This window comes from Manacus candei, unplaced genomic scaffold, assembly GCF_025592945.1.
Source record: "Manacus candei isolate 608988 ecotype Guabito, Panama unplaced genomic scaffold, ASM2559294v1 h1tg000065l, whole genome shotgun sequence".
NCBI lineage: Eukaryota > Metazoa > Chordata > Aves > Passeriformes > Pipridae > Manacus > Manacus candei.
Window position 1 is genome coordinate 152,602 of NW_026138113.1, and position 20,384 is coordinate 172,985.

At 51.6% G+C, this 20,384-nt stretch overlaps 1 protein-coding gene and 1 long non-coding RNA gene across 4 annotated transcripts; both read left to right on the plus strand.

Annotated features, from left to right (window-relative positions):
• Nucleotides 1-87: 87 nt before the first annotated feature.
• EMC8 (ER membrane protein complex subunit 8) lies at nt 88-8,015 on the plus strand. The gene is made up of 5 exons (XM_051805762.1): nt 88-379; nt 4,639-4,715; nt 6,273-6,342; nt 6,817-6,911; nt 7,177-8,015. The coding sequence occupies exons 1-5, from the start codon at nt 182-184 to the stop codon at nt 7,334-7,336; spliced, it is 600 nt and encodes a 199-aa protein (XP_051661722.1). The 5' UTR covers nt 88-181; the 3' UTR covers nt 7,337-8,015.
• Nucleotides 8,016-9,572: 1,557 nt separating this feature from the next.
• Nucleotides 9,573-18,342, plus strand: LOC127479152 (uncharacterized). 3 transcript variants are annotated; one of them, XR_007907474.1, is made up of 3 exons: nt 9,573-9,683; nt 16,454-16,542; nt 17,929-18,342. It is a non-coding gene; the product is annotated as an uncharacterized LOC127479152 (long non-coding RNA). The 3 variants fall into 3 exon arrangements; XR_007907473.1 differs by lacking the exon at nt 9,573-9,683 and adding an exon at nt 14,883-15,025; XR_007907472.1 differs by lacking the exon at nt 9,573-9,683 and adding an exon at nt 16,137-16,370.
• Nucleotides 18,343-20,384: the final 2,042 nt, after the last annotated feature.

Genomic DNA, 20,384 nt, shown 5'->3' on the forward strand with positions numbered 1-20,384 from the left:
AGCCCCGTTCCGTGCCCCGGAACAGCCACAATCCGCCCCAAAATCGCTGTCGTAAGAGCCGGCGGTGCTTGGCGGCGCTTTGCCGACACTCGGCGGCGCTTGGAGGCGGGCGGGGAGCGGCGTGGCCGGGCCGGGGCAGGTCCCGGGGCGGGTCCCGGTGCCGGGACAGGGTCGGGGCAGGATGAAGTTGACCACCCAGGCGTACTGCAAGATGGTCCTGCACGGCGCCAAGTACCCGCACTGCGCCGTGAACGGGCTGCTGGTGGCCGAGCGCCCGCCGGCCCCGCGCCCGCCGCAGCCCGCGCTGTTCGTGGATTGCATCCCGCTTTTCCACGGGACGCTGGCGCTCGCCCCCATGCTGGAAGTGGCCCTGACCCTGGTGAGGTGGTCCCGCAGCGGTGGGGCAGGTTTGGGGAGGAGTCCTGGGACGGAGGGATGGGGGTGATGTGGAGGCAATGGCCGAACTCCGGGTGTTTGCGCTTGGAATGCCTGGAGCTCCAGCATCGGAGGGATGTGGAGCTGCTGGAGCGAGTCCAGAGGAGGCCACGGAGATGCTCCGAGGGCTGGAGCCCCTCTGCTCTGTTTCCAGGCTGGGAGAGCTGGGGCTATTCAGCTGGAGAAGAGGAGACTCCAGGGAGACCTTAGAGCCCCTTCCAGTGCCTAAAGGGGCTCCAGGAGAGATGGAGAGGGACTTTGGACAAGGGCCTGGAGGGACAGGACAAGGAGGAATGGCTTCCCACTGGAAGAGGCAGGATTAGATGCGATATTGGGAAGGAATTCTTCCCTGTGAGGGTGGGGAGGCCCTGGCACAGGTTGCCCAGAGAAGCTGTGGCTGCCCCATCCCTGGAAGTGTCCAAGGCCAGGTTGGACAGGGCTTGGAGCAACCTGGGATAGTGGAAGGTGTCCCTGCCCATGGCAGAGGTGGAACTCAATCATCTTTAAGATCTCTTCCAACCCAAACCACTCCATGATTCCATGATTATGAGCAGGAGAAAATCCATCCCTTTTTAATATCTGTAAAGCTTAACTAATTTCTGATTCCTCCAGACTCATTGGCTTTAATGTTCCCCTCACTTTGTATCTCTTTTTCATCCAAAAGAAGATTTATTTTTAAATAAATTCCAGTTATTTGTAACTAAATTCCATTTATTTGTAACTAAATTCCAGTTTTCTCCAGCTGAGATGATGCCATGGGAATGTTGACATCCTTTGAAGCCTGGAAATGATGAAATGCAGCCAGAGCAGCTGAGCCTGAGCCCTGACCATTCAGTTTTTCTGTGAAACACCCAAAATTTCTCATTTAAAATATATTTACAGCAGCGAAACAGTGTGGGAGGGGCACAGCACTGTGTGCTGCTGGTGTCATTGCTTTCTGAGTACAATTTTCCTCATGTTATAAACAATCCTGTTTATAATTGCCTTAATGTGGGCAGGGCTTGATTTTTTACCTTTTAGAGTGGCAATAACTTGTTTTTCCTCTGTGAATGAGTTGCTAGCAAAGTGTAGAATAATGTATATAATAAAGTATGTGTAGACTTTTCATTAAATTAGGATTAAATGCCTTTCTACAAGATTTTTGGCAGTGAATTTTTGTAAGCTTTTGGCCTTCAGTGTATTTTTCTAGTGTAGATCTTGCTGCAGGATCAGATTATTAGGAAACAAATCCTGTTTCTTGTGACATCTGAAAGGTCTTGCCACATCTACAGCAAGAAAACTCTTCTGGAACCAAAGAAATGGCATCATTTTACTTACTTATTCTCAGTTTTTGGTACAGAAAGGTAAAGACTGGGAATCCCTGGCATTTCCCACATCAATTAGGATTTGCTGTGTGGTTCACAGCCACGTTTGTTGCCTCCTGTGATCATTGGCAGCTTCAGAACAGAGGTTTGACAAGAGCCCAGGGTCCTTTGCTCCTCTTCTGGGTTTAAACAAAAGCAAAGATGTCAATAAACACTGTCAGAGCAGTTATGAAAATTGGATTTTATCGTGGTAAGGTTTGAAAGGAGGCACTTGATATCTTCTGTACAACCTAACGTGTGGTTACTGAATAAATCAGTGAGATCAGTGTGGTTAAAGTCACTGTTTGTAGCAAAACACCTCTGTTTCTAAAGGATTTGACAGGATTTAATGGGATCTGTTTCTCTTCCAGTTCAATTATTGCTGATTCTTGGTCAAGCCTGTGGCCTGCTCATACGTGGAAGGGTTTTCCAGAACCAGCCCCACAAGTTTCACCTCCTTGTCTCTGACCTGAGTCATCCCAGAATGTTAAATGGGAGCAGTAATGCCCAGATTTAATCTGAAAAGAGAGGATTCACTTCCAAGTGGGTTTGTCCATGTGGTGACTCCTGAAACGTACAAGGAATCAACAAAACCCATACAAATAAACAAACATGAAGCTGTGTCAGGGCAGGGTTAGGTTGGATATCAGGGAAAGGTTCTTCCCCCAGAGGGTGGTGGGGCACTGAACAGGCTCCCCAGGACAGTGGTCACGGCCCCGTGGCTGACAGAGTTCAAGGAATGTTTGGACAACACTCTCAGGGACATGGTAGGATTTTGGGGTGTCCTGTGCAAGGCCAGGAGTTGGATTTCATCCTTGAGGGACCCTCCCAACTCAGTATATTCCGTGATTCCAGCAGGGCTGGAGGTTTGTAGCTCCAGAGACCTGCGTTTAATTTGCACTTTGGCACTTTGAGATCCCTTTCGAGAGCAGAGTCATTAAGAAAAAGTGAATTAAGTTTCACCTGGGGTTTCTCTCTGTCTTTGAATTTCTCAGATAATTGATGTGGTTTTGCAACCACATCTCAAAAAAAAAAAAAAAACAACAACCCAGAAACCAAGGAGCACTTCCCTCTCTCCCTCTGCATGAAACAGCGCTCAGGTGGCAGCAGGTCCTCCTTCTTCTCCTCCTCCTGCTTCTCCTCCTCCTCTTCCTCTTTCTCCTCCTCTTCCCAGGGCTCTTCCAAACCCCCAGGCACCTGCAGCAAAGCAGAACACAGGTCCCTTTGGATTTTTCCAGGGTGACAAGTTCCATATGGAAGCGAGATCCTGTTTGTCCCCAGTCACTTGCCCTTGGCTGAGCTGGACGTGACTAAAAATATCAGGAGCTAATTGATGCTGAGGAAACCTGTGGTGACAGTGCTTAGAGAGAGTTTGGAAATTGCAGCTGGAAACAGCTTTCATTCCTAAAAGATTTTTTTTTTTTTTTTTTTTTTTTTTTTTTTACACAGAAGTAATTTTTAATTGCTGGTTAGAGAACTGAGAACTTAAAATCATTCTCTCATTTCTTTTCTTTTTCAGACAGAACAAAAATGGATTTTAAACCAAGTTTTTTAATTTTTAAATTGATGGACTTTTTTTTTTTATTATTATTATTATTATTAGTTTTAGTGTCTGGCTTTGGGCTCTAATGCCAAGCTTTCAAGCCACTAACAATTAAAACCAGAGTCCTAAGCCCTCGAAATGGGTTTGTAACTGAAACAGCAGTTGGCCCTCAGCTCTATCAGGGCTACACAACCTCTTTGTTTTATCACTTAAATCCATGTCATCCTTTGGATTATTCACATGGCTGGTTTGTTTGTTTGTTTGTGCAGTCTAATACTATAATTATTGCTGAAAATGAGATTGATTTGACTTCCAGGATGCGACAGGTCAGTAGCAGATGTATTTTTGGACTCCATTTTAATAGAGCTGTGGAGGGTTTTTTGAGGCCGTGCTCTCCAGGGACTGCAAAGGAAAATTCGAGCTGTTCTCTCCACTTCTGTCTTTCAGGACTCTGTATTCTGCTGACTTGATATCCTCAATTCTGAGGAGAAACATCATATATAGAAAGAGATATTTTCAAAGCACGACAGACTCAGCAGGAGGAATTCAGGTCCAGTTTAAAACAGGAAGAAGAGCAGTGTTGAAACTCACTTGAAAAGAAACAACCAACAACAAAACTGCTTCAACTTTTGTACTTCTGTAAATCAAAAGTCGTATAAATTGTGTGCAAAAAAATACATATGTTTAAGCATTTACATACAGGTGTTAAATTAGGAAGAACTCTCAAAGGAAAACATTCTTATCTCAAAAGTTTTCTTGTGACAGAGTGGGTTGAAAAAATGGGAAATGGGACAAATTTCAAGCTTTATTTTCTAATGAAGGCCAAAAATACCTGCATTTTAACCTAGAAATGTTACATTAGAAGTAAAAAGCACAAGCTCTTTCTGAAATGACAGGGAAATCACACTTCCATGCTGTGAACATGCTCTGAAGTCTCTGTGTCAGGTGAACACCGACAGACAATCGCCTCAACCATCAGTGGGTGAGACCCAAAATCCTCTCCCAGGCAGTGTTTAATAGTCCTGTCACTCGAATTTAGGCCAGGCTTTGACTGAGATCACTTCTTGCTCTTTTGCTCCATTTGGTTAATGTTTTCCATCATTCTCCAAATGCTCAATTGGGTTCCTCTGTTCCAGTTAAATCAGCCAAACTGTGCGTGAGCGCACACATAAAGAGACATAAATATGTAGATATTTAAAGATGTAGCAATGCTTCGTTGCTGTTTTATTTGCAGGACAGACACATGAGATTTCCTTAATTCTGGAGAGTTTTTTTCCTGATTTTTCCTGGGTTTAATTGTTCCCATTGCTTTTCCAGATTGACTCCTGGTGCAAGGAGAACAGCTACGTGATAGCTGGATATTACCAGGCGAACGAACGCGTGAAAGATGCCAGGTGTGTTGGTGCAATATTTCCTTCTGTTTGCTCTTTTAGGTTGTACTTTGGACTCTGCCAGCAAAAATCATCCACATAAATCAGGCGTGTTGATTAACTTTGACAACTGTCATCTGGTTCCACATTGTCTCCCTGGTGCTGGGGGATGTGGCCTTTGTTCAGGTGCAGAAACTCCAGGCTTTCCAGAATCCCTCCTCTTCGGTGGGTACTATAAAAGGCCAGGCTTTGAACGACTGCCAGCCAGTTTAATTGCAGTTGTCAGGGAAATAGCCAAAATCTGTAGCGTGTTTGCTTGTGCAGTACAGATCTTGTAAACTCTGAGTATCTTATGGAAAGTCAGAAGTGACCTAATTCTTTCTAAACTACTTAATTATCTCTGAGTTTTATTTAAGCCATTTTTTATGTGGAGAGGGATGTTCTTGAAGTGGAAGATGATGTCAGTGGCACAGTGATATCTCTTATTTATCACTTATTTTCCCCAGGTTTAGTAATTTGTTTCCCTGCTGGCTGACTCAGAGTACCCAATAAGCAGTAAAGGACCTTCCTGTGAAGCCACAATTTAGTTTCAGATCTGCATATCACATGTTTTCCCCTCTGTCTATTAGACAAATCCAGTATTGGGTCTACTGAGAGTACATCATACTTACATTTAAAATAAATAAGAACAGCTTGTTTAAAGTGTCGTGCCGTGTTCCCTGGAAGTGTTCAAGGCCAGGTTGGATGGGGCTTGGAGCAACCTGATCTACTGGAAGGTGTCCCTGCCCATGGCAGGAACTGGATGATCTTTAAGATCTTTTCCAACCCAAACCATCCCGTGATTCTCTGATTCCAGTTATTTGTTAATGTATATTCAGACTCAAGTGTGTTTTTTAAGTAACACTTGTGACTTCTAAGGTATCTAACAGGGATAAAGGCATTATTAGTCCTTTCCTTACAAGGGAAATAACTGCTGGAGACATTTTTAAGGGGAAGATACAGTTTGTTCTATTTGAGGTTTGAACAAATGTCACAGGCTTGATGTTTTTTTTAAACTCCAGTTTAATTTCTGAATGTAACTGGCACCACGTAGAGACTGGCACTGGCACCACTGGCACCACATAGAGGTTGTCATCTTTGAATCTGAATGCTGAAGGTTTTAAAAGATCTTTTTAAAAGATTATCTGATTTTGGTAGAACAACTGGACAGTGAGTTCAAGTGCAGACTGGGGAGAAAACTCAGTGTTCTTTTTTAAATGGCTGCCAGGGCAGAGCTGGGTGCAGTGTTTGGTCTGGTGGTAGAAGGTAGGAGGCCACAAAACATTGATTCCATGTCATCAGTGGACAATTTGCCATTCCAAACCTGTTGCCTGAGCACAGCTGAGGTCTGGACCATGTGCTGCAGAGGGGAGCTGGGCATTTCTTGGCCTCCTTCTATCAGCTGTAGCATCAGCTCTCTATCTTGTTCCTGTTTGTTAGCACGCTGTGACCTTCTCACATCTCTTTGAGCCCGTTTCCTGCTGGTTTCAGCTGGGCTGTCATGGCTCACATAACTCAGTTCCTTTTTCCTTTCTGTTGCAGCCCAAACCAGGTTGCAGAGAAAGTGGCCTCCAGGATTGCCGAGGGCTTCACGGACACGGCGCTCATCATGGTGAATCACTTCATTCCCCCTCACCCTCTCTTTATTGTATCCTGACTGTGGTGTTGGACCAGCCATGGAAATGCTGGGTTTTGAGTCCTTTAATAAGTAATTAATTTTCTCTTCCCCTCCAAATGCTCTGGGGAAGAGATGCAGTGACCTGTAGCCAGTGAAGTTCAAAGTCTGCAGAGAGACTGTGGTGAGCTCTCTGCCACCTCAGAGGAACTGGAGGCCTGCTCTGCATGTTCAGGCAGCACATTCATGGCTTCAACACCCCTTCTGCAGCATAAATTCTTGTCTTTAATGTCACACTCGGGGCTTTGTCTCCTTGCTGCAGTGGCAAAGGATGTTGGCAGCTTAAATTTGGCTATGTGAACAGTGGGTGAGTGTAAGGTGCCCTGTTTTTACAAACTGACTTTGGGTTTTATTTCATCTCTTGGGATGCTGAGGAGGAGACTGAGGGGGTGTTTTTGTGTCACACACCAGGTTGACAACACCAAGTTCACGATGGAGTGTGTGGAGCCTGCCATCCACGTGTACGAGCTGCACGAGAACAAGTGGAGGTGCAAGGACCCGCACATGTGAGTAAACTTGGAGTTCAGTGGCATTTGGGTAGTGAGGGGAAACAGGTTGTCTGGGTGATGGCAAAATTTTGTGGATGAGTGACACTGTGGATGTAGCTGACAGTGATCTTAAAGGTGTTTCTTGCTGTAGTGAGAGAGAAGAGCTGGTTCCTGTAGCCAGGCCGTGACCATTCTGCAGTGCGTGGCTTAATTTCCGGAGTGGAGGAGGTGGTGGAGATTTCCTTTGTGATTCCTATTTATCCCTGGCTGTTTTACATCCTAGTGATTTTTGTGAAGATTGGACTGAAGCCCAGAGAATCGCTGCCTCTCTCTTGGACAGCAAGTCCTACGAGACACTGGTGGATTTTGACAATCACCTGGATGACATCCGGAACGACTGGACAAACCCGGAGATCAACAAAGCTGTCCTGCACCTGTGTTAGAGGGGCTCCTACTGACTAATCCACAGGCATTCCCACTATGTACTGAAGAGAGAAAAATGCTATTTTTGAATGTAAATAGAATAATATTCAGTACCTTGTGTGGAAAGCTGACTGATTAAAGGGGAGGGGCACGTCACGTGGCGCAGTGATGTGTCCGTAAGCCATTGAATCTTTTTTGTGAGGTTCCTTGGAAGAGATGCCAGCTGTCAGTTCCAGCTGTCCTCATGGACACCATCCCACTTGTAGTGAATGTTGCTGTTCCTTGGAAACCAGGACTGCTTCTGCTTGGCCCCACTGTCCGTGTGACAAAGTTTTGACTAAGCTTTTCTAATCTTTAGAGAGGTTACTTTTTAATGATTTATGGAAATACCTTTCCAAAAAAAATCGATGCTGTCCTCAGATGAGAGATTTTTAAGGGCAAAGACATAAAATGTAAGGTGAACGGTTCCTTCTGGCCTGGTTTGGAATTGTAATTCTGTTGGCACAGTAAAATGCAAACTGCTGAGGATGTTCCATGCTCATGTGTCACCTGTTTTGCAGTGCTTTAGCATGACACAGCTACAGAGAGTATTTTAAAGGAATATTCCCAAATAATACGGTGATTCCTGCTCTCCGTGGGCTTGACAACCAGTTATTGCTTGAACATGTTAAACACAAAGTAAATGATTTATAAAAAGCACTGGAAGCATACTAATGAGTTTGAATCTACATTTTCAGTCTACAAGAATGAAATACCTTATGAATTTTTTGCATTTGGGGGGAATTTATCAACAGATCTGATTTTCCACTGATTCACACAGTGCATATTTCAGTAGGTCCAAAATATATCCCTCTGATATGAAGGCAAGCAAGTGGAATCTAAGGAGCCTGGATACAGTGTAGTTCAGCTTCTGCCTTGTCTTTCTCATTAATATTTATTTCCAAGAAGAAGTTTACTGGACAATGAGGCTTTGTATCAGACTAGAACAGCTCTTTGTAAGCCTTGTTGCCTCACTCCTCGTGGTTGTTTGCCCAACTGTAGTTAAGCATAGTCTCAATCCTCTGGATTTCCTTCTATTCCTACCCAAAAATGTGTTTACAAGAAAGATCCAAATGTCACCAAATGGTCCACTTCTCTCCAAGCTCCTGCTTTTTCCTTAGTGTTAGAATCACAGGATGGTTTGAGTTGGAAGGGACCTTAAAGATCATATTTCACCCCTTGCCATGGGCAGAGACAGCTTTCACTAGACCATGTTGCTCCAAGCCCCATCCAACCTGATCTTATTTTAAAACATTGAGAATGGGATTGCCAAAACCTCTTGATCTGCCTCAGCTTCAGATTCAATAAGCACAAGTTTTACTCTTGGTCCTGGGGTAAGGCTAAAATGCTATTTGCAGCAGGGAATAGAACAGGATGCCTCCAGTCAGGTCCTGCTGTGGAGTTCCCTCCAGGTCAGATTCCACTGAGGCAGGAGGTGAGACTGGAGGTTCAGGGAGGAGAGGAAGGTTTGGTTTATCTCCCTGCTCTGCACTAGACAGGTGTGATTACAAAAGAGATTGGCATGTAGTCAATAACCTTTCCTACCTGTGAGTCAGGCTTGCAGGAGAGGAAAATATTTTCACTTGTTGAATGAAAACATCTATTTAGCTCACAAACAACACTATCAACACGTTCCAGTGGCTGTTTCACTACACATCTATAGGAAAAGATATCCTGGGAGCAGGCTCTGCAAACCACCCAGGCTGCAGGAACAGGGCTGCTGTTTTACTTTGTACAAACACCTCATGAAATCCAAGAGGCAGATGTTATCTTTGCAAGATTCCTTGTGTGGGGTTGTCAGTAGGAGCTGGTGTGTGTGCAGAGCCACTGGAAATGTATTTTATGTTCTTTGTAACAGGATATCATAATGAAGCTTTGATCATACATATGCTAATTCAGGCTAATCTTCCCGTCCTCCCCTCTCATCCCCCTAAGACAAGGCAAACTGTGTCTCCTCATTCCCTGTGACTAACCATTGGGACACACTGCTGGAAGGGGAGCAGCTTTTATTGCTTTGCCTTCCCCTTTTTTTATCTTCTGTTTGCTCTCAACTGAAGATCCGAGTGTTTTGCCACCAGCAGAGCCCGGGCTGGCTTTGAGCAGAGGACAAGGGCTGCGCTGCAGGTGTGATCTCACCTGGCCTATTTGCATTGAAGGCTGGACAAAAGGCAGCAATTCCATAAATCCAGGCAGCCACCGTGCTTTGTGAAAGAATGAGGAAGCTGCAGGTGTCAGGGAAGGCAGTGTTCCCCTTTCCTGCCGATGCACCAGGAGCAAATGCTGTTTTCCTGGCCAGCTGATCAGTTGGATTCATCGCAGGAATTTAAGGTAACTCCTTTTTAAAACTTTAGGGGGAAGAAATCTTGGGAAAGGCATCTCTGTTGCTGGAGGCCTTGTGATAGCTAGAAAGACAGTACTGGGAATAGGTGTCCTACTCGTTTTTGGTTTGTTAGCAATTAATGACATGCAGGATTTTTTTTTTTCTCCCTTATTCACGAAAATTTGGAAACTTGGCATTTACCTGCTCAGATGTTTAACTCCCAGCTCTTTACCTCATCCATACGACCTGAAGGACTTGGAAATCAGAGAATCGCAGAACAGTTTGGGTTGGAAGGGACCTTAAATCTCATCTCATTCCACCCCCTACCACTATCCCTAACCTGGGATAGTGGACACCTTCCACTATCCCAGGTTGCTCTAAGGCCTGTTCAACCTGGCCTTGGACACTTCCAGGGATGGGGCAGCCACAACTTCTCTGGGCAACCTGTGTCAGGGCCTCACCCCCCTCGCAGGGAACAATTTGTCCCTAATATCCCACCTAACCCTGCCCTCTGGCAGTGGGAAGCCATTCCCCCTTGTCCTGTCCCTCCAGGTCCTTGTCCAAAGTCCCTCTCCAGCTCTCTTGCAGCCCCTTTAGGCGCTGGAAGGGGTTTAAGGTCTCCCTGCATCCTTCTCTTCCCCAGGCTGAACACCCCCAGCTGTCTCAACCTGTGGGATTCTTTTTTCCCACTCTCAACCTCAGTATTTCAAAACAGTGACAAACAGCCCCCCAAGCAGATGGGTGACAAGAGCAATGGGGTGTTGGATCAGTTGTTTTTGGGGTGCTCACAAGTGAGGTTGTTCCTGGTGCCATTTGCCCTCTGAGTTCATCACTCTGTGTGTATATGAGAATTCTGGGAGGTTTTTTCTCCATCCAGCAAGTAAAGCACCCTGCCACTGGCACTTTCCCTCTTCCCATCTGTCGGCAGAGCTGCTCATGGGATATTCCCTCCCTGTGCCAGCATGAAAGCAAGCAAAGACCTCCCACATAACCTACTTCAGCTCATTAGAGCTGACCTGGGTGCAGGGAGAAGCTGGGAGGAGCCAGAACCCCTTCATCTGGCACAGCTGGTGCCGGGAGGAGACAGATGTGCAGAGCCCACCCCCAAGAATTCCTTATGCAAGCGGCAGAGCTGCGAGGAGAGGTGACAGTGACGGATGCAGGAAGCAATCCCGGGTCTCTCTGCTCCCTGGCTCGAGGCCTAATCGCTGCACTCTGCGACCGGGAAAGTGTCTGGAGATGCCGAGTGGAGGGCACTGCTCGGAGAGCGCAGGATGCTAATGGAGGAGGCTCTTAGTGGGGTGGGCTTGTGGTTGAGTGCAGCTTGGAAAATGGCCTCGAGGGGAAATGTGCTCAATTTGCGAGCTGTGCTTCTCGTTTGGGCTTAATTCAGCTCCTGGAGTGGAGCAGGGAGCGAGCTGGTCCATATTGGGCTGGTCCAGGCTGGGCAGGCAACTTCCCTCACATCCTGCCCTGGCTCTGCTTTTCCCAGCTGGAGTTAAACACCTCAACGCCTCACCCTCCTGCACCACAAACCCTTCTTTACTCTCCCCACCGCCCCGAACCAGCCCTCCCGCCGCCGGCAGCGATTTCTCTGTGCCCAAGTATCCTCTGAGGACTTTATTGATTTATCTTTTTTTTCTACTGTCGCTTTTAGACCACATTTTTCACCCAGCCTTCTCATCCGAAAGTACACCCCAGCTGCATCCCTTCCTCTGGTTTCCAGCCATCGCCCTGCGAAAGGCGGTGGAGGCGGATTCAGAGGGGATGGAGGCAGAGGGCTGGCAGGGGTCCCGCGGGGACAGCGTGGCCAGCTTGGCACTCCACGGTCTGCCGGAGCTGTGATGAGGGAATCAGGGAAATCTGCTCTTAAAATTACCTGGTAGGTGGGCTGGGGGCAGTGGGTGACTCTGTGAGTGGTTCCAGGCAGCGCCGCTCCGGCTGCAGCGTGGCAGCACTTTGGCTGGATGCGGGCAGGAGCCGTGCCAGGCATGTCCCGCTCAGCGCAGCACCAGCCCACCAAGGCCCAGGGAAACGGCACAGCCTTTCCTAGAAATGCGCCCTGGAGCTTAAAAGATGGACCTAATTGAAAAAAAAAATGTATTGAGGTTGTAGCGGGGGATAAAAGGGAAAGCTGGGCTGAGATTAACCTGGAGCTCGGCGAGCCGGGGAGCGCAGCAGCCGTGGCCAGGTCCTTAAGCCAATTCCCGGCCGTGGCCTCCCTGCTGAATCCATGCCGGCAGGGAGGTGGTTTGTCCTGGATGCAGGAGAGCCCGGCACGCTCTGGTTTTGTGCATCAGGTACGTGCTGATTTTCCCCTTTGCTTCCAACCCCCCCATCACAGCAGCTCCTGCCTCGCTCGTGCCACATCCCGGATTTTCTTCAGGGGTGTTTTCTGCCTGCTCGGTTCCTGCTCGGTCTGCTGGTCCTGCCAAGAGGCTGTGCTTGGGGAATGCTGGAGCTGCTCCAGTTTCCCCGGAGTCTGCATCCTCAGCTGCTTCCTGGTGACATCCTCCTCCCTTCCCATGCCTGGCATCCCCTCCGGGTACCACTCGCCAGCCCTGGATCACTGCGGGGCTCCAGGAGGGAGTTCCTTTTCCCCTCCCAGCACTTGCTGCCTTGTTGCCTCTTCCAGCTCCAGCAAGTCCCATGCAGTGGCCCTTCAGCCCCTTTCTGGGGCAATCCCTGAGCCAGGCTGGGACCTGCCCTTTCCTCTGCTTGGGCCAGAAGGGATGGGGGCAGAAGGGGGGCCAGGTGGTGTCGTAGCTCCGTTAGCACAGAGCCAGGGTGACGTGTCACCTGCGTTAGCAGACCCTGGGACTCCATGACCCAGAAAGCTCCTTCATCCCCCTGCCTCCCTGCTAAAACGAGCCCAGCTGGTGTTTGCAGGAGCAACTCCTTGAAGGGAGCAGGCAGAGCTGCTCCAGGTTCTCCAGCCAAAGCTTTTCTTGTGGCCGGTGTTTGCAAAACACATCCCCTTCCCTGCGGTTCCCCTGGCGCCTGGGAAACCATCAGCTCACCCTGCCCTTCACCTGAAGGGAAGTTCAGAGGCTGCCCTCCATCCTCCCCCCCATCAGTGCCTCAGCCCCCTCCATCCTCTCCTGCACCAGGGCAGGATGGAGTTGGTGGGTTGGGGAGCACCGAGCCTGGGGAGAGGAGCAGCTCAGCTGCCAAAGGGCCACGACCAGGACTGGAAACCAGTGACTGACCACATCAGAGGACAGCTCAGCTGGTTGCCTGGGCTGGAGGTTCAAGTGTTCCCCCAGAGAGTGAAGGTGGCTCCAATACCCACCCACCGAGGGAGCAGTTTGAGCCCACGCTCTTCCTCCCCCTGCCTGGCTGGCTCTTGGTGGGGTTTGGCCAGTTGCCCTGACATGATGCTCAGCAAGTTACTGCTCAGCCCTGGCCTGTGACAGCAATCAGGAACTCCTGGGAGGGATGTAGATTGGAGACAAGGCTGTGTGGGGGTCTCACAGTGACCCTAGAAAGGGGTGTTGGGCCCACTGGGATGCTCCAGTGCTTGGAACTCAGATCTCCCTAACACTGGTCACCCAGCAGTGATGAGGGCTCCACACCAGAGAGGTTCCAGTCCATTCCCAGCCACCTCGAGGTGGCCAACCCCCACCTTCTGTTTCCCAGCCCTAGGGAGGACAGTAAGGGGTGTTTGAGCTGTGTTTGTGCCTGTCAGGTGACACCATAGCAGCTGGAGCAGTGCTGCACCTGCAGAGCAAACCACAGGTATTTTAGCAGGCTGGTGTTTATGTTTCCCTTCCCTGCTGCAGCAAACCATCACTTTCTGCCAGCTTTTGAGCAACAACTGCTGCCCCAGGCCAGGCTAATTCCAGCCCTCGTGGGTTTGGGGCTGTTCGTTCTCACCCAGCAGCAGCAAACAGGTAGTTTTGGAGAGAGGAATCAAAATAGCTAAATGCAGAGGAGGGATTTCTGCTGCTTAGACTGGATTTGTGCTGCCAGTGAGGGGGCCCTGGGTCAGGTTTATCAGGCTCTGGCTCAGAACTTGGACTTTGCAGCTGAACAGGCAAAAAAAACCCCACATGAACCAGTTAGTTTGTTTGTTTTCTTGGGAAAACCAGAGCTCTGGGTTGCAAACACCCCTGCCCTGACCTCTGTGCCCAGGACTGTGCCTACAGCTGGGGCTGCAGCCTTTACCACGTTCCATCCTCCCCTCTCCTGAGCTTGGAGCTTTCCAATAACTCAGTTATTTGACAAATCAGAGGAGTCAGGTCGGGGAGGAAATCAGCCCTTTCCATAGTTGTGATTTTCATCAGACATGGCAGGACCAAACCAGCAGAAAGCGGAGAAGAACCACCCGTTTCCCCTCCCTACTCCTCTTAATGCCCATCCCAGCCAGGCTTGGTCTCGTGGTAGGGCTCTGATCTCGCCAGAGACCTCCCAGGCTCCTGGGATGGGTTCTCTCCGATCCCTGGGTGAAGTTCAAAGCTTTCCCTCCCTTCCCTGCCCCTGCTGCCGCGGGGTGTTTAATGTGCGGCCAGCGTTCCCTGCTCGCCGGCGCCCCGCATTTGAACCGCTGCTTTTCAGCTCTGTCTGAAAAGGAGTCGGCGCGGGGCCTCTCCTCTTAATTGCAGAGGAGGTGAACATGGAAAAGCCTCAGGCTGTTGCTAATGCAGGCGAAGGAGGCTGCTCCAGAGGCAGAGCCTTCTCCCGGGCGTCCTCCCAGCGGGGTGGTACCCGACCCGGAGCTCTCATCCTGGGCATGGTGAGAAACCCACTGCCTGGTGCTGTTCCCACTTCTAGGCTGGTTCTTGGAGTGACAGGTCAGATGGGAAGGGGAAAAGATCCTTTATGGAAGCTGAGGAAGGAGAAGATGCTCCCAGAGGCTGATGTCTCTAGACATCAGGACTTCAGGGATGGCGATGGATCCTGCCAGAGCTGGGTGTGGACCCTCATACCAAACTGGCACTTGCTTTTCCAGGCACTCAGTGGCCCCTCTGGCTGCTTGTCGGGATGCTCAGTGCCCGAGGGCCTTGGCTGCAGGCGAGGGCACTCCTTCCTTTCTCTGTCGGCTCCAGACTGGATTGTGCAGCGGGGTGAGAGTAAAGCAGCATTTCCTCATCACCCAAGGGCTTTGCTGGGCTTGGATGGGGCTGGAGTGGAGGATGGATGGGAGGAGCCGGGACTCTGCTAACCTGATTAACCAGGTTAGAAACCAACCTTGCAAAACCCCAAAGCCGGCTCTTGCTACAACCTCTTCCCGCGCTCCCAGGGCACGGCTGGTCCTGAGGGGAATCCCCTCCCAGCCTCCTGCATCCGAGAGCAGCCAGGGGAGGTGGGATGCAATGGTGGGCATTGTGCCTCTGGCTCCCAGGACCGGGTAAGTTCCATCCCCTCGGAGCACCGCCGCGCCTTCGGTCCCATTCCCCCTTCCCGGTCCTCCCTGGCCCCACAGGCAGCTTGAGCATCCCCCTCCTCCTGGGCACTTCATCCCCCATTCCAGTGACGCCTGTGATGAGTGTCTGGGGGTTTTTGGAGCGTGAACTCATCGGGATGCAAATATTCCTTGGCCTGGTGCTGGCACACGGGAGTGAAGTTGAAGCCTCAGCAGCAACCACCAGAAATCCTGCTGGAATGCAGGCAGGGGGAATTTCTCTACCCAAACCACAAGTGGTGTTGGAGCTTGGCCACAGGGATAAGAGCCCGCAGTGGTGGGGAGGGGGCTGCTGTGTCCTGTGAAGGTTTGGCCACTGGGATCTGATCCCACAGGATCAGATTCTAGAGTATATCCCACCCCATGCTGGGAGTCCGGGTGTCCCCAGCGTGACTCTCCTCTGGCCTTGAGCGGTGTGAGCAACCAGTAGGTGCCCAAAACCACAGGACTTGACTCAAAACAGGTTTCTTGATATTTGGGAAGCCTCCAGGATAGCTGCAAAGTAGGAGGCATGGGGAGAACTCCATTCCCTGCACCCTGTCTCAGCTCATGAAAATGCAGAATTAAAATCAGCAATAGCAAGTTTCCACTTACCCTTGTTGACTGCTGCCAACCCCCCTCAGGGCTGCTTGGAAAGGCAAACTAAAGCCACGCTGGAGGTCAGGCAGAGAGAGCAGAGGGTTTGTTTGGCTCTCTGCAGGGCCCAGAGTTTGGAAGAGCCAAAAATGAGTCACTGACCCTCATCCCAATAAGCTTTTCCCAGCAGCTGTGGGCAGGAGGGATGCAGATTTCCCAGTAAAGGCATTTTTTCCTAGAATAACTTTCAGCATCTTAAAAAAAAGTGATGTCTCGCAATGGGAATCATCCACTCAAAAGCTCTTGGGGCATCAGGGATGCCCAAGAGGAGCAGGATGATGTGCATTCCCTCAGTGCTTCCCAGCAGCTGCTCTGGCTCAGCCCAAGGGAGGCAGCCCCAGGAGGATTCCTCTATTTCCTGTGCGTGGGCTTGGGGTTTTCTCTGCAAGAACCAAAGAAATAACGAGACCTGATTCCACCTGCTCACGGCCTTCTCACCTCCAAATATTTGCACCCCAGGAGTGGAGAGGCTGGGATGGGACCCTCCTACCTGGTAACAGGCTCCCTCTCCACCCTCCCAAAAAGTTCTTACTAAACTCATCGGATGAGATTGAGTCACTGAAGTGCCGTGACATCACTCGTGGTTTCTGAGACGGAGCAGCCGCACTTCCTGTTGTGCCTGGGCTCCTATAGATACAGACACGCACGGATAGATGTGAGCTTTTAGCCAGCAATCAAGTTCCCTCTCCTTCCTCCTTCCCAGCATCTCTCCCCTCAACCTTCTCCTCTCTTTTTCAGCTCCAGCAGCAAGGACCGGCAGCGGAGCTGGAGAGCCGGATCCCGCTGAGAGGATGAAAACATGGGGCTCAAGTTATCCTGCCTGAAAGGTAAGTCTGGGGGGGGAATGCTGGGGTGTCTCCTGCTCTGTGAAGGCATCTGGGGGATGGTTGTACATGGAAGAGCTTTAGGTGGGGGTGGGATTGGTGGGGTTTGGGATCTTGGTGGTATTTATGAAGTCCCACGGTGACCTGTTGCACTTGCACCACCCTGGAGATGATTTTCCCAGCCCTATCAAAATATAAAAGTCCAGTCTTATGCTTGTCCTGCATCCTCTGCTCTGGAGAATCCATGGGTTAATAGCATCACTCAATAAATAGGTGGGTTTTCTTTTGAGGTGGGAAAGGGCCTTCAAAAGCATGGATGGGCTGCTCAGGGATGCATGGATGGAGTGCCTGGGGTCAGGCCACAGGCCTGGGGTCCCAGCTCCTGACCTCCAGACCGACCCCAAGCGTCCTTCGCTGCTCCACTCTCCCAGGGATACTCCAACCCATGATTTTCCCCCCCCAGCTTTAATTTTCTTAATGGATTTAGGCTGGGAATGGCGTCATGGATGTCTGCACAGGGTGAAAGTGGGAGCTTTTAATGCTCCTGGCCTGGCAGGGCGAAGGCTGGATATCGCATCTCCCATTAGCTCTGCATCCCAGTGGCCCGTATTAATCATCCTTGAGGTTCTTAGGGATGGGAGTTAATGAGTATCCCTCTCTAAGATGCAGGGCTGCCTCTTCCCTGGCTTCTCTCAAGCCTAAATTCTGTGAGATGCTGGTTGAGATGGGTACAGAGTTGGATGCATCACCCAAAAATGAGCACTGCCCCCTCCCCGCATCAGGGATGCTGGAGGAGGGGTGTGTGGTCTAGGGAATTTGGGGGTCCCACAAGCCCATCCTCAGCCCAACATGGGGTGACTGAAGAGGGGAAGCAGGCAGCCAGGGAATCTCCACCCTGCCTCAAATCCAGGACAGAGCTCCAAAATATCCCCCTGTGCCTCCAGACCCCTCCGATGAGCTTGGAGTCTACAATAAAAGAAAAGACCCTCCTGCTTTTCCAGCTCCCTTACATAAGGCAGGGCTTTATCCTTAATTAAAAAGAGATTAAAAATATCAGTGTCTGTCCCCTCCGGGCATTTTCCTGCTTGGGAAGAGCTGAAACCTCCCTGGATGCCGCCTGTGCCGCGCGGGGCTTTTCTGCTGATTAAAAAAGCAGATTAAAGCGATCTTCTCCCTGGAGGGGGGTGGGCAGGCGACAGGAGGGGGGGATCCGCCTCTGTGAAACACCCCAAAATCCAAGTGGGAAGGAGGTGTGAGGTGGGGGTGCCTGTGGATTCTCAGGTGTCTCGTGCGGGGCTGACACAGAGGAGGGCGGGGAGGTGAGGGATGCTGCAGCGCCGCGCCTGATCACGTCCTACTGCCCCTGCTTTATCCCCCCAAATTCCACAGGCTTGAAGACGTGTGTGAGCAGCGGGAACGGCAGCGACCGGCCCCCGACGGCGTCCTCGGGGGAGAAGCACCTGCACGTGCCCTCCATCATCGTCACGCCGCCCACACCCACGGGGACCATCCTGTCCCGAGAGGGGCGGAGGGCGGGGGGGCCGTATCCGTGCAGCCAGTGCTGAGTGGGGACAGGGGGGACACCATCCCGGCGGGATGTGTCCCTGCTCTGCTGGGATGGAGCTGCAGCCTCCAGGATGCGACTCAGCCGGATCCAGCACTCCGGGAGCTCCGCAGGGACACACGTGGCACCCACACGGGTGGCTTTGGACAACAGTGACTGGTTTTTCTCCCTTTTCCTAACAGCACTGTGGAGGGGGTGGCACTGCGTGGATCCCCCTGATGAATAAAACCCCTGGGGCTCTGCCCCCCCCCAGTTTGGCACCGGTTTGGCTGTGGGTGGTCTGTCCCCCAAAAACAACCTGTCACCACCACCCCGGAGCTGCCTTTGTGCCGACGGGTGGCCAAAAGTGGGACCCCCACCTCCCTACACAGATTGAAGAATCAAACAGCACCAGGAAAATGAACTCGGTGTCACCCGCATCCCGCCGGATCAGCCGCATCCCGGGAGGGAGCCGGGGGCGATGCTTCCCGGGGAGCGGCGGCACCCGGAGCCGGCGGGAGAGGCGGGAGTGTGAAAGCAGATGGAAATTTAATTTTTTAATGACAGCAGCAGATGGTAAAAGACACGCGAGGGGAGGCGCAGCGTGGGGGGGACGCTCACGGAGCGCCCGGCAGAGCTCAGCACGTGCCGGCGGCACCGCGGGGGCTGCGCCGGGAACGGGGGGCTGCGGGACCCTCCTCGTGCCACCCATGTGGGGGGTGGTCTGGAGGTCCCCAAGGCTTGGCTCCCAGCCCAGCCTGGGGGCACCTTCGGGGCAATGCTTATCCCAAGGATTTGGGTCGCTCCATGGGTGGTCCCGAGGCTGAGACCGAGGTAGTTTGGGAGGGGGATTGGAGAGAGGTGGATTCATCTGGGGGGTTGTTTCCATGGGGATCTGCAAGCCAAGATGCAGCCTCCCCAAATTCATCCAGAAGCTGCCTGGCTGGGCTGGGTGTGGGCGGGTGGAGGAATGGAGGGATGGAGGGATGAATGGATGAAGAGATAGATTAGATGGGTGCATAGAGGGCTGGGTGGATGAATGCGCAGGTGGATGGATGGATGGATGGATGGATGGATGGATGGATGGATGGATGGATGGATGGACGGACGACACGGTGCATGGACAGACAGCAAAAGGAGGATTGATTGCTGCTATGAGGAATGGATGAGTGGATAGATGGATGGAGAACTGGATGGATGGATAGATGGAGGTGTGGATGAATGGATGAAGGCATGGACAGATGGAGGGGTGGAAAGGCAGATGGAGGCATGGATGGGTGAATGGATTGATGGTTGGGTGGGTGGACAAGTGGATGGATGGATGGGTGGATCGAGGCACGGATGGATAGATGGGTACATGATGGGTGGGTGGACGGATAGGTGGGTGGGTAGATTGAAGCACAGATGAGGGATGGAGGAGTGGATAGGTAACTAGATGGATGGGTGGGTGGGTGAATAGCTGGGTGGGTGGATTGAGGCATGGATGGATGGATGGATGGATGGAGAAATGGGTGGATGGATAGGCTGATGAAAGAAGGGAAGGTCTATATGGATAGATGGATGGATGGATAAGCCGATGAACAGAGGGAAGAGACAGGTGGGTGATGGCAGGTGCCTGAGCATGAGTGTCTGCATCAGGGACAACTGGACAGACAGACACGCAGCTGGCCACTGCCAGGCCATGCGCAGGAGGGCGGCTGCTGGGTACAGCCCTGGACACCCACCCACAGCCCATGCCACCCACCACAGCCCCGGACACCCACCACAGCCCGTGTCACCACTGCAGTCCGTGTCACCCACCACAGCCCCCATCACCCATCACAGCTCCTGTCACCCACCACAGCCCGTGTCACCCACCACAGCCCGTGTCACCCATCACAACCCCCGTCACCCATCACAGCCCCCGTCACCCACCACAGCCCGTGTCACCCACCACAGCCCGTGTCACCCACCACAGCCCGTGTCACCCCCGCCGGGGTTACTCCAGCCTCCCACTGCCCCGGTACCATTCCCGGCCGCCAGGGGGCGCCAGCGGCGGGCGCGCGGCGGGCGGGGGCGGTGCCGCTGCGAGCCCCGCGAGCCCCGGCAACAAGTGACGAGCGCTGATTGGCCGAGAGCCCCGGGAGGGGAGCCGTGATTGGTCCTCGTGCCAAAGTCCGGACCTGCCCCCGCCGGGGCCCGCCCGGAGCGCGCGGCTAGAGGGGTAGCCAATCAGAGAGGCGTGCGCCACGGCAACAGTAGGTGGAAGCCAATCAGCGTGCACCGCGCCGCGCCAGGCCCCGCCCTCCTTGCGGAGACCGCG

What these genes read in the sequence shown, in the direction of transcription:
- EMC8 (XM_051805762.1), top strand. Translation starts at nt 182, where the DNA reads ATGAAGTTGACCACCCAGGCGTACTGCAAGATGGTCCTGCACGGCGCC. An exon ending in TGGAAGTGGCCCTGACCCTG is followed by an intron (nt 380 to 4,638) that starts GTGAGGTGGTCC and finishes TTGCTTTTCCAG; the next exon opens with ATTGACTCCTGGTGCAAGGA. An exon ending in AGGTGCAAGGACCCGCACAT is followed by an intron (nt 6,912 to 7,176) that starts GTGAGTAAACTT and finishes TTTACATCCTAG; the next exon opens with TGATTTTTGTGAAGATTGGA.